General features: G+C 47.7%; 1 protein-coding gene across 1 annotated transcript in view; it reads right to left on the bottom strand.

The window, feature by feature from the left end:
* The window catches only part of TLL2 (tolloid like 2), a 90,894-nt gene extending 84,493 nt beyond the window's left edge, over positions 1 to 6,401 (bottom strand). The window contains exon 1 of the mRNA XM_027719388.2: positions 6,251 to 6,401. Within this exon, the coding sequence (XP_027575189.1) occupies positions 6,251 to 6,401 (151 nt within the window). The remainder of the gene's footprint in view (positions 1 to 6,250) is intronic.
* Between the last annotated feature and the right edge of the window lie 5,883 nt (positions 6,402 to 12,284).

The following is a 12,284-nucleotide window of genomic DNA, read 5'->3' as shown; positions in this document are numbered from 1 at the left end:
AAAACATCTCTCCAGTGGCAAACAGCTGCATCATTGAAGTGTGACTCCAATAGTTTTCACCCACCTGTTTTCTGTTCCGTAACTGCTGTCACCTCCCCAAAGCAGGTAAATTAAAGACTGAACAGTCTGGTCTCTCGTTCTTTCCCAGACCACCCAAAAAGGCTCAGTCAACTTCCTCCTCGAGTATTTAACCCTTCCTGCAACATACTAGGGAAAAAATGTAAGGAGAATGATTGCCAGTGACACCTTTCTCCTTCCTCTATAAAAGTTTGTACCAGCTCAGTAAACAAGGAATCCACAGACTGAGTCATGTCCCAGACTCTTCTTTCAAAGCACTCCTGTAAGCATTGGTAGCAAAGAGAGAAAACTTTCTTTTCTGGAAGGCCACATGCCTTCTAATGTCAGGAGACCAGGATTCAGCTCCCAGCACTGCCACCACCAGAGTGAGTGGCCTTGGGTAAGTCTATAGCTCCCACCACCATCTACAACTCAGACACCACACCAGAGGCATTTGTATCTTAACCACAGCTGCACTCCTGCTTTCCATGTCAGCCCAGAGGCTTCAAAGCTTTATAGAAAATCTGTAAGATGCAAATGAGATTTCTCCACAGGCTTCTATGATTCCTAAGCAAAGAGCAGGTTGGCACATGCTCTGCCGGTGCTCCCAACATTGCTAAACCAAACAGGACCATTTGAGAGATTGCAGGAAGGCCCTTGTCAAGAGGTGAGTGGGCTGGATCCATAGCACAGCCTGCAAAGAGCTTTCAAGTTGCCCTGTTAACATTATGGATTTGTGCTTCCAACAGGGAAAGCAGCATCTGCATCCCACTCAAAACCCAAGCAATATTCAAACGACCCCGACTTTACAGATCCTCTCTCCTCTTTCTCACTTGATTACCCCCTCAAGGCTTTCAGTTCCTAATAGCAAATTCCTCAGCTGCCCATAGAAATGTCTGCACCAAGCCCCGATGAAAATGTAATATCTCCAGAACAAAAGCCACTGTGCCTGTGCAGAGGAAGAGCTGCGAGGAAAAGAACGTCAGTGGAGCACAGTTTACACCTCTCAGGACGGGACTCAGTGTGAGACCTCTAAATGCATGGGGCATTTAGAAGCTGGTGGATCAACTCAGCAGGTCAAACAGGAACATGGATGCACAGGAACACCTTGTGACTGGGCAAGCAGTATCCACACTTGAAGAAGCAGTGGCTTGCAGGAAAAGATGTACTATCACTGCCAAACTGCTTCTCTAATAACTTTTCTAGTTATAGTATAAGAAACCAGGAGATACAGGACTGCTACTCAGTTGGTGCCCCCTCACACCTCTTGCCTCAGTTCTTCCCCTTTTGAGCTCACATCCTAAGTACTCCACAAAATCCTTAGGGGCTAACTCCCTTTCTAGGTGCTGTCTTCCTGCCAGAGTCCTGCTCTGTTTTGTAGCCTCTCCAGGTCAGGCTCTGCCCGCTCAGAGCACTGCAAGCAAAAGCCATCAAGAGATCAAAGTCTCACGGAAAGAAGCTGAGCTTGCTTGCAAGGCTCATTCGTAACTATATGCAACTCCTCCTTGGTCTGGCTTTCCTCAGCAACACAAACCCTCCTGAAGGGCTCTTGAGACACGCACAAGCAGCAGGAGCCCAAGACCCTTTTGGCCTGTGCCTCAGGAGCATATGGCTGGGCAGGCAGCTCTGCCAGTCTCCTAACACAAAGACGTGCACAGAGAAACACTGCATTTGGCCTGGGAGTCAAGACATGTGGGTTGGCCTGTGTCCGGACTCAGTCAGCCTGTAGTCAGGACATGTCACACCAGAATAAACTGCCCAGAGCAGAGAGAAATGGGACTCCAACACAGAACACCTTCAATGGACCCTGGAAGGCTGAGGGAAACGTCAGGTCTTGGAAAGCAACACTGCACCTCCAGCTCAAAAAGGGTAGGAGATACCATGCTAGGAGCCAAAGCACCCAGGAACCAAGATGCTGAGACCAAACTGCAATTTCTTCTCCACCCCTGCTGATTTGGCAAGTAGCAAAGAGCTTCATGGCAGGTTTGAGCTGCAGGGAAGGGGTCATCGAGCCTGTATACATCCAGAGGACGAGTTATTCAGTGCCCAGCTCTCCTTCCTATTTACACCTCCCACCTCCCCTTGTTGACATAACTTGGACAATATCATCCCCAGAGGTCACTTTGAACCTCAGGGATTCTGCTTTTCACCTCAAATTAAAGTTTGTATAAGCTCACGCCAAAATAACTACCAGAACAAATTACAGCCTGTTTAATTCCTTTGGTTCCAGTTTGCCTGAGGAGCCCCAGAAGGACATGCTTGTTTTGTTTAGAAGGCATCCATAGTTCCTCTTGCTGCCTGCCTGTCACGCAGCCTCACTCAGACCTGCACACTGGGCAGGGTGTCCTTAATTGGATCCCCTGAGCAGCAGATCCATCCAAAGCACATGTCAGGCTTGTGACATTTTCCACCTATTACAAAGCAGATCTGAGCAGAACCTTTGTACCGTTCCCTTTGAAAAGCTCCAGTGACCTGCTGCAACACTCAGCAAAACCTGCCTCAGAGTCAGCACTGCCACCTTCCCTGGCAACTCAACCTGACAGTGCAGCCCCGTCTCAGATGCCCTTTGATCAGCTGTTCAGGAATCTCCCCCTTTCTTTCTGCCCTATAAAAAGGCAGGAGAGCAGCCACATTAGGAAAAGAAAATCCTGGTTGGCTGGAGTTAAGAGCTTGAGCAGCAGTGGAGTGATGGCCCATCAGCTGAGCCCAGGTAACGGGGCATGTGTTGATACCAGTACCTCAGTGGTTGCAGTGATTTAGGTTACTGCCCTGTGCTGTCCCTCCTGCCTTGCTGCAGGAGACTATTACATCCTTTGCTAATGCAACAGAGAGGAGCGTGTGCCAGGCTTTTCACTCCCAGTCTAGCAGATCAACCATCGCCAGTCTGCACTCAACCTCAGGGCATGAGCTGCAGGGGTGAGGAACTGCCAAGCTTTCATGTCATAACCTGCCAGTTCTAAATCCATCACAGCCTCTGGGTCAGAGCCATTAGCCTGCAGGAAAAAAAATAAAAATGTAAAGCACTGTAGTTTTAACAGCTTTGGAAATCATGTAAGCATTTTGTCTTCACAATGGGCTAAGAGCCTGCATTCAATCTGCAGCCACAAGACCATGCACAGGAGCCTGTGCCTACAGCAGCGATGGAAACATCACCACAACTCTCGCAGTTCCAGCTCTGTTTCCACAGACCATCAAAAACTCTCCCTCACAAAACATACTGGACACCTGAGCTTTTCAGAGTAGGTCTGCAATCACTGCCCTCTCTCCAGTCATGCTTCTCAACAGATACCGAACTGTCCCACGACTGAAAGAACTCAGGCCCGAGAAAGTTAAGAAGAATTGTCACAGTTATAGCTCATCAGGAACAGAGTGTGACAGACTTCCCAAACAGACATTAGACAACAGCCCTGACAGGCCCTCTTGGAGGGACAACTCCAACAGTGTCTTCACCTTGCCTCACTTGCAGAAACAGATCTCTTCACTTATTAATCCTAGCTGAACTAACCCTTTGAGATGGTGTTTGCAGCAGTGAACACCTGCCTAGCTCCACTGATGGTCTAGGACTGGAAGAGGAAAAAGGCTGCGAATGCAAAGCAGGGTCTAACACAGCTCCACATGGTACAAGTCTTGTTTGGTTTGTCTTGGGGCTAACTTTAAAAACTGGAACCATTCAGTGCACAGAGATAGGTACATGGCATGTAAGGAGTGTCCTGGTCCTTAAGTGCTCTGCACTTTAGGTTGATGCAGCCACATGGAGAGAAACTGGATCAGAGACCCTGGAAGCACAGTCAGGACAGACTGAAAGAACCAGTATCTTTCTTCCACAGAAAAGAAGACTGAAACTTGAGAAAGCCGGTAACGGTGCTCACCAGTGCTCACCAGTACAAGAGGCTGCAGCAAAGCAGTGACCTCTGCGCGCACACAGACTGGGTGAGAAAAGCAGACTCAAACTACAGTGCTGGAGCCTCAGGTCAGACAACAAGGAAGCCAAAGCAATGCTGGGCTAGGCTGCCTAGCAGCCCCCACCACAGACAGCTGTGTGCCAACACCATCAGAAACACCAGCCTGGTCCTGAGTTCCAGAAAAGGAACCACCTGTGTGACCTCCATGGGTCTTGTTCATTCCTCCCTTTCTATCGGAAAGAAGACATTGGAAAAGCATGAGAAGCAAACACTGAGAAGTCAGAAAATAAAGATCATTTCTGCCATTTATCCTGCCTGAATTAACAGGAATAACACACAAAGTTTTTCTGCCCATCATGAGAGGAGGTGTTGATGTACAACAAAGGGAGGCTGTCATCGGCAGTCCAGGGTCTTCTCTGTGTGCATGCAGAAGCAAGGGGGAGAGTTCTTGGGAGAGGAGGGTACTTCAGGAGAAGAAAAAAAAAAAAAGGGTCCTGCAGTAAAGGCAGGTAGATGGAAGATTGGGAAAATATTTTTTTTGCTTTTCTGCCACAGGTTCCCTGTCAGATGTAGGGAAATCAAATAAAGTAAATGTTCTCTATGTGGTCCTTAAAAGAGCATTCCTCATCCTTCGCATATTTGACCTGACAGCAACACTCAAGAGTCACAAGTGCAAGTGAGACACTGGAGACACTGCTATAATTTGGAGGAGAAAGCAAGGAAACATTTTCAGACAGGAAGGCCAAAGCACTGTACCTGTAGCTCTCTAAGTCTAAACCATAGCTGTGTCATTAACAACTAGTTCCACTGGAGAGAGGTCAATTCATTACCATTTAGAAGGAGACACAAATACAGTACAGCCCAAACCATATATCAAATGACAGATGACTTGCTGATCAAGGGAATGTTTTGCACAAAAAAATATTCTGTGGAGAGGACTGAGCTGAAATTTGGAAGAAAACCTACCACACTCAGCCCACATACAAGGCCAGTTAAACTTGCTGTACCAGGCAGAGGGGCTCTGATAGACATTACCTTGACAGAGCTCATCTATGTGAGCAGATACAGCTGTGAGTCCCCCAAAAGCAGGCAGGACAGAGCTGATAACAAGGGAAGCTATCACCAAGGGACACTAAGGAACAGGTAGAAGCAAATTTTGGGGGGCTAAACCCTAACCCAAAAGACCAAGAACACCACACAAAAAGAAACTACTTTTTTTCAACTCCTACAATACTAAGAAAACAGGACTGTGCACAAAGTTATTTGTAAATGGAACATGACAATCGAGGTATCAGTTGCCAATTTCCCAGCAGAGAAGCAATTCATGAGACCATGACATTCTCTGATAGCTGGAACCAAAAAGAATTACAGTCACAACAAGAGTACCTCTCAGTTTTCCAGAGAGAAAACCTGGGTCCACGTTCCCTTTAAATTAAGGGCATTCAACATTAGGGACAACGGCAGCTCTTGAAGAAATGAAATGGATAAAAAGGGTTGCAACGAGCACAGAACTGAGTGCATTTTTAACAGGGGAACGAAAAACTTCAAGGGGATTGAGGGAGCAGCTGGAGGCTTCCTGGAGAGGATGCGGCAACTCGCAGGCAGCTCTAGAGTACCTGGATCCCCCGGGAGGCCGGGCTATGCCTGAGGCGGGTCTCACCAGCTCCCTGCCGCCGGGGAGCCCCGGAGAGCCCCGCCGCGCTCCCGCCGCTCCAGGGCACGCACCGCAACTTCGGGCCGGACAGAGCTCGGGACAAGTTGGAACAGCTGCCAACAGGCTGCAAAAATGCACAGAAAAAGCCAATGGGGGCGGCGGGGGGGGAGTACGGGGGCAACCCCGAAATGCAAAGCACGGCCGCACATTTCCCTGGCTTTGCAGAGGGGATCTCGCGCGGGAGGGAGGGGAACAGGTAGGGGAACGAAGAGATGTGGGAGTCGAGGGCGATTTAAAAAAAAAAAAAAAAAAAAGCCAGGCATAGCCTCCCAGCCGGGGCTGCAGCCCCCAGGCAACGGGGGCAGCGGGGCGCAGGCTGGGACACCGAGAACGCTCCCGCACCGGCGGGCCGGGGAGCGGCGGGGGAGCTCGCCGGGCGTCCGCGGGGTTCGGGAGGGCACCGGGATGCCGAGGCGGCTCCGGCCGGGACGGGGGGCTCCCGCCGCCGCCAGGTGAGCCTGGGCACAGTCCGGCCGGGCGGCCCCGCGGCACCGAGGAGCGCTCCGCAGGGACACCTGTCCACCACCGCCGTGCTTCCAAACTTTCTCCCGGAGTTGCAGCCAGCCCGCTTCCCTACCGGCTTTGCAAGGATCGCGGTACTCCATCAGCTCTTCTGCCGTCTCCGGCTCCCCCAGCGTTAAGGAGGCTCCCGGTCCGGCTGTCCCCGCGGCAGGTAGGATGAGCAGGGACAGCAGCAGGCGGCGGAGCGGGGCGGCCCCGCGGCCCATGTCGGCGGAGCGCTGCGGAGCGGAGCGGAGCGGAGCGGGGCGGGGCGGGCGGGCGGCGCGGCTGCCCGGGGTGCGGGCACTGCGCGGCGGGAGCGGCCGCGCCGCCACCGGGGCCGCGGGGGGCGCCGCCGCTGTCACTCAACGCGCGGGCGGCCAATCACGGCCGCGCCCGCGCCTCTGCCCCGCCCCCGGCGGGCCCCGCGGCCCCGCCCGGCCCGGGGCGCTGCGGACCCCGAGGGCGGGGAAGTCGCTCCCGCCCGCCGCACTCGGGAGGGAGAGCTCCGGTTACGGTTACAGCAGAATTAAAAATTTAGATAATATCGGTATTATAGTTAATTACTACTGTTGTTGTTATTTTTCCCTCAAAATAATCGGCGCTTCAGCGGCGGCTAAAGAGAATTAGCTGACCCGCTGCCGGGAGAAACAGTATCGCAGCCTCCCGTGTCTAAGTGGAGTTGTTAGACCACAGATGTGGAACGATAGGGAAAAAAACCCACGAACTCAAGAACGGGCGAAATTAAGAAAGATGGAACTAGACATCAGGGTGTGTGTTAGTCTCTCTCACCTGCCTGTAGCAGTTTTCAAGGGCAACTGGGCTGTTTTACTGGAAATTTGGGCTTTGGGATGATCCATATGCAGCAAGGCCTGGGAAATGAGGGAGATGGATCGTGTGTGAGATGCCTAGTTGCATCCAAATCTACACCGTGGTATCTGAGCTGGTGGACCCCGGCTGCCTGAGGCTATACAATATTTTGGACATCTCTAACAGCAGAGCATGGGGAACACATTGGAAAGCATCATACTTTTAAGGCTGCTGTCTTGTGATGGAGGTAGTTCACACAGGCAGGATGTCTCTGCTATTTCCATAGTGACCATAGGGAAAGGGCAGATGTCCAAAGCCCAGTCACCTCACCAGAAGCTGAAGAGGGCCAGCCAGGTGCTTCCATATAAATTCAACACCGCATAGGGCAGCCCCTGGTCTGACAAGATGTTACAGTCTGAGTCTGGAGCAATAGCTATGGGTAGATCATCTGTTCTCATGCTGCTCAGCAGATGTAGCATTGGGCAGAGACAGTACAGATGCTATACTGGTGAGCGGAGGAGAGTTGACAAGTGTACAAGCTCAGCGGGGGGTTCCTGGGGTGAACATGCATCCTATAATCTTCCTGTGCTATAACTCTGCTCCTTCAGCTGAGTACTTCCAAGCTCCCACGGCAGGATCTTCAAGCAGCATTTGCCATTACAGCATGGGCTGCAAACCTTCCTTTCTCTAAGACAGATAATAGTTTGCCACCAGCTATCCATAAATTTGTCACTTCTCTTCTAGCCTACAGCAATGAATGATAACTGAGCATAAAAAGGCACAACATGATTCAGGCACCTCCTGAGCAGCAAAGCAGGCTACTGCAAACTATTCCTGACTGTTCCCCCTGCCTCTCATTTAATATTGTCTTCCCAGAAAAGATAAAGTCAGGAAAATAAAATCCTCTCTAAACCTTCACAAAGACCAAAAAGGCTGCATTAAATCCTGACACAAAGACCATAATGAAAAGCTGTGCTAATCAAACACACTGAAGTTTTTTACAACTGGTCCAAACAAATGCAGCAGCTGGTCCAAGACCTGCATTCAGCCTCTAACATCAATGGTTCTGGCAATAGCTGAGCAGAAGACACACTGTTTCCTCCACTTTGTGCTTCCAAGCAGGTCCTAGAGGATCAATGGAGAAACCTGAAGGAAAGGGATGAGCAGGGGGGGAAGTCTGTGTCACCCATGCAGGAAAGTCCCAGGCTACTCCAGAAGTTGTCACTCAAAGGGTAGGAAGAGAAAACCTGCATAGGAAAGGTCTTGTATTTTCACTGGAAGAGTGAAACATCCTTTTGCTATACCAATCTTGGCAAAATGAGGCAAAAACAGGAATAACAAGAACATATTTCAATGCATGTGTCAAGGTTGTGACGAGGACTTACTGCTAATGCTGGATAGCAAACACCTGCCTGGTTGTGTGCTTTCCCTGACAATATTCATTCCAAACTCCCTGCCCTTCACTCCTCACTGATGGTCACCAAATTGGGTATGTAACACCAAATAAAGCTGTTGAGATCAAGCCTGAAGAATATGGGCACTTTGAACAGAAGACCTAAGTGAAGGGCTCACACTTGTGAAGATTTGAAATGCTGACCCATCCACTGATAAGTGTCCTGAACAGAGACAATGAAAGGAATGGTAACTTTGGAAATCAGTCTAGCACCTGACACCTCATGAGCAAAGAAGCACCTTGCTGCACCACCTTAGCAGAAGATTTGACAGGGGTTTTAGGTACAACTCTCAAAGACCTGAGCACAGGGAACAGACAAAAGACAGTTCATTCAAATATGTAAAGGAAGAATAACCATCAGCTGGACCAAGGAAGATTTAGGTGTCAGGCCAAGCCTTCTAGCAGTAAAACAGGGAAACACTAGACCAGATTGCCAGAAGAATCAGGGAGTTTCCATCGCTGTACGTTTTTGAAGAGGAATGTAGACAAACACACATCAGAATAAACTTAGTAAGGTAACCATATCCATCTCTTAAGTTTTATACTGCTCATTACCACACTAACAACTTTTATTTTTTCTGCATTAGGTTGCTACTTTCTATGATTTTGTCAGACAGTGTCCAATTTTAAAACGAAAAGCTGATCACCTCTCTGTGCTTCAGAAGAACTCCCAGCTTTTATGAGCTAGGTACTCTTTTCTCTCTGTAGAGAAGGTCTTGGCAACATTACTTTCTGAGTGTATGGGAAGCTGGAAAATAAAAGCTTGAATCCTTGTAAGAGTAGTCAACATTGTGTCATCACTGTCATCACTGTGGAGAGCTGGGCTGTCACACAGTAAGAACAGCCTTTTGTCTGCATGGAAATTGCTTGTCAACTTCTTCCAGGATATCAGTCTATGCTGGGGAGTCCAACCTCTTCTGCATACAGAAGCTCTGTTACAGACATGGATGGACATACAAGAGGACATACTACAGCTTTGAAGGAGGAAGAGAGCAAAGTAAAATGTGGATCCTTGTTTGTGCAATTAGAATGAGTCTGTGAGGGAGTTCAGAGGAATCTATCACTATTATCCACACTCAAACAATCAAGTTGCCCTAGTACAGTGGACTCTAATGTTAAAGCTGCTCAAACCTTCTAGAAATAGCTCTCAGTAAAAACCATACCACTTTGCAACTGGCAGCTAAAACAGTGTACACAGAACAATGACTGCTATCTTGTGTTTAGGAGATGGGCTCATGTCATCTTGATTTGCAGGTGCCACATCAGTGCAAATAAGGAACATTGAAAGCCCTGTGAAAGGATCTTTTTCATCTGAGCTGGTAAAACAGTTGGAGAAGTCTCATAACAGCAGTGCACCTCGTGACACCAACAGTTAACTATCTGGAAAGAAAACAATCCATATCCATCGCTGTCAAAGGCAGCCTTTTCCTTTGCAGAATTCTCTCCTGCCCAACACATGCAAACAAAATCCACTGTCCTTTCAAGCCTCGCTGAGCAAGAATGCACACAGCTCTTTCTGAATAGCATCAATGAGCAAAGCTATGTGTGAGCTACTTAGTGCTGATGGAATATCCCTGCACGCATCACGTCCCAAGGCCAAAACACACACAAAGTTTGTTAGGTCTTCCACAAGACCTGCTTCTTCCCTCTTGCCAACACTTGGGGTCCACCAAATCTTCTAACAAAGTGAATGAAGCACCACTCCCCCTTGGAGCCTGTCCCACTGCTGATTCCTCAGCTGTTGGCAAGTTTACAAAAAACCAAACACATCAAGCTTGTTACATAACCTATACAAGGGCAGATGGAGCTGGGGCACACCCCTCTGAACCCAGAGAATTCTTTTCTTCTTCCATTTGCATTCCAGAACTCCTCACTTCTCCTTAAACTTCTTTCATTACTTCTTTTTATGGTAGGAAAGAACTCCTGCTGCAGGTGTAGCCCAATGTGCTGTGCATCACTGCCTACAGGCACCACAGGACACTGCAGAACCATCACGCTCCCTCTGCCTCGGCACACTCTATCAAAGGCTCATTTACTCAGTACCGTTACAGGCTTCCCACCCTGATGAAGCCTGTTCACTTCCCCATCTCCTTTTTCTCTGTCTGATTTATCTAGCAGTCTATTGCTCTCGACTCCCCTTATCACTCACGGAGTTGACCACTCTTGGGATGTCCCTTCTTCCCAGCTTGACCACTGTCATGGACAAATCCAGGTGATAAAATGAATATCGACCCCTGCTCTCTCTTCTTTCCATCACCATTTTAGTCTCTCCTGCAATAGGTTGGGGGTAATTTTTTATCAAGTTTATTGCATTGTCACCCAAGAAATACTTGCCATAAGGGTAAATGATTTGCTATCCAAAATGAATCTTTAAAGGTGCTGACACATATGTGCTTAAATGAGTTCCAGAGGTTCTGAAATCCGCTGTACAGACTGCAGTCACAGGCACATTCACCTGTGCTTAAAAAGCTCAACATACATTTAACACAGTCCTGTCATAAACAGGCAGTGATACTTAAGGAAACTAGGAGTAAGTAAGCCATGGTTGGAAAATTCCTTTTTGCTCAACAAAGTAGCAGCAAGCAAGATTTTAAGTAATCCCACATATAAAAAAGCACCAAGTATTTTTCCCATCATTACTGCCATCTTTCAACTATGTGAGAAAAACCAAGATACTTCTGGGGTAATTTTGAGCTGTACAGGCACAAGCTGTGGGAGGCAGGGAGAGAAATCTGTATTGTCTGGAAGTATGAATTTTGGCTTGACCACTGGTTCCCAAAATGAGGCATGTCAAACTGATATTTCATTACTTCACTTAAAATCCATTTTCAGGGTTCATACAGGAGTCAGTTGTGCTTGGAAAGCATTGAGCAAAGCTGGTGGTTTTGGTGATCACTGCAGCAAGGTTAAGCAGAAGGGCATGGGAACATCTTTGGAAAAGCATCTGCCAGTTCAAAATTTCAAAAGGTGAATCCACTGTTTTTTTCAAAGTATTTTTTGCCATAGAAAAAATTCTGTCTTATTTTCTTCTCTTTGCATAGAGGAATAAATCTGGTAGAGTATAAACATTTCTCCAGTCCTCTGCTATGAGACAAAGATGGGATAGCTGCATTTCCCTGTTCACAGGCATCCTTTACAGAGGCTGGTAGCATATGCTACCTGTGTTTAGGCTGTTTCACAAGTGGGTAGAATTTCATGAATCTCTCAGAAAAGATGTTGCTTCATGAAGAATTGCCTTAGAGAATTTTCCCAGTTACAGTGTCTGCACAGGATTTTTGTACATAGATTTATCTATAGTAACATCTTCATCCAAACCACACACTTGGCTGTGGCACAGAACATGCAGGTATTTCCTCTCATTGGGTAAGCAATACTTCAAAATAGGTTCATCTTACAAGTCATCCTTCAGATCACTAAAACAAGGAATGGTGATTTCCTTTTTCATTATTTATTTCACTAAACATATAATTAAAAAATGTTGTTATTTCAGCTTCAGGCGAAGGCGGGTGTTTGATCACTTTCTGATAGTGAAATAAATTGAAAACTATCCTCAACAAAAATCAACTTTCAGCTAAACAATTTCAAATTACAAGAAATGATTCTGCAGAATTTGAATACAGAACTTAAGTAACTTAATGGCATCTTTTCAACATTTTATTACACAGATCTCCAACTCTTGCAGGTTAATGGGTGCCTGACTGAAAAACTGTCACATCTCTTTGTAAAACAAACAGTAGATCATGCTCATTATTCACCTGCCAACTTCTGGCCCGATATTATAAGGAAATGAGGAGAAAATTTCCATCCCATTCTTGCAGTTACTCCTCTGTAGCAGAGCAAGAAAAGC

This window comes from Pipra filicauda, unplaced genomic scaffold (assembly GCF_003945595.2).
Source record: "Pipra filicauda isolate LSUMZ 115617 unplaced genomic scaffold, ASM394559v2 scaffold96_size2947999_pilon, whole genome shotgun sequence".
Taxonomy (NCBI): Eukaryota; Metazoa; Chordata; class Aves; order Passeriformes; family Pipridae; genus Pipra; species Pipra filicauda.
This window is presented reverse-complemented; position numbering and strand designations above follow the sequence as displayed.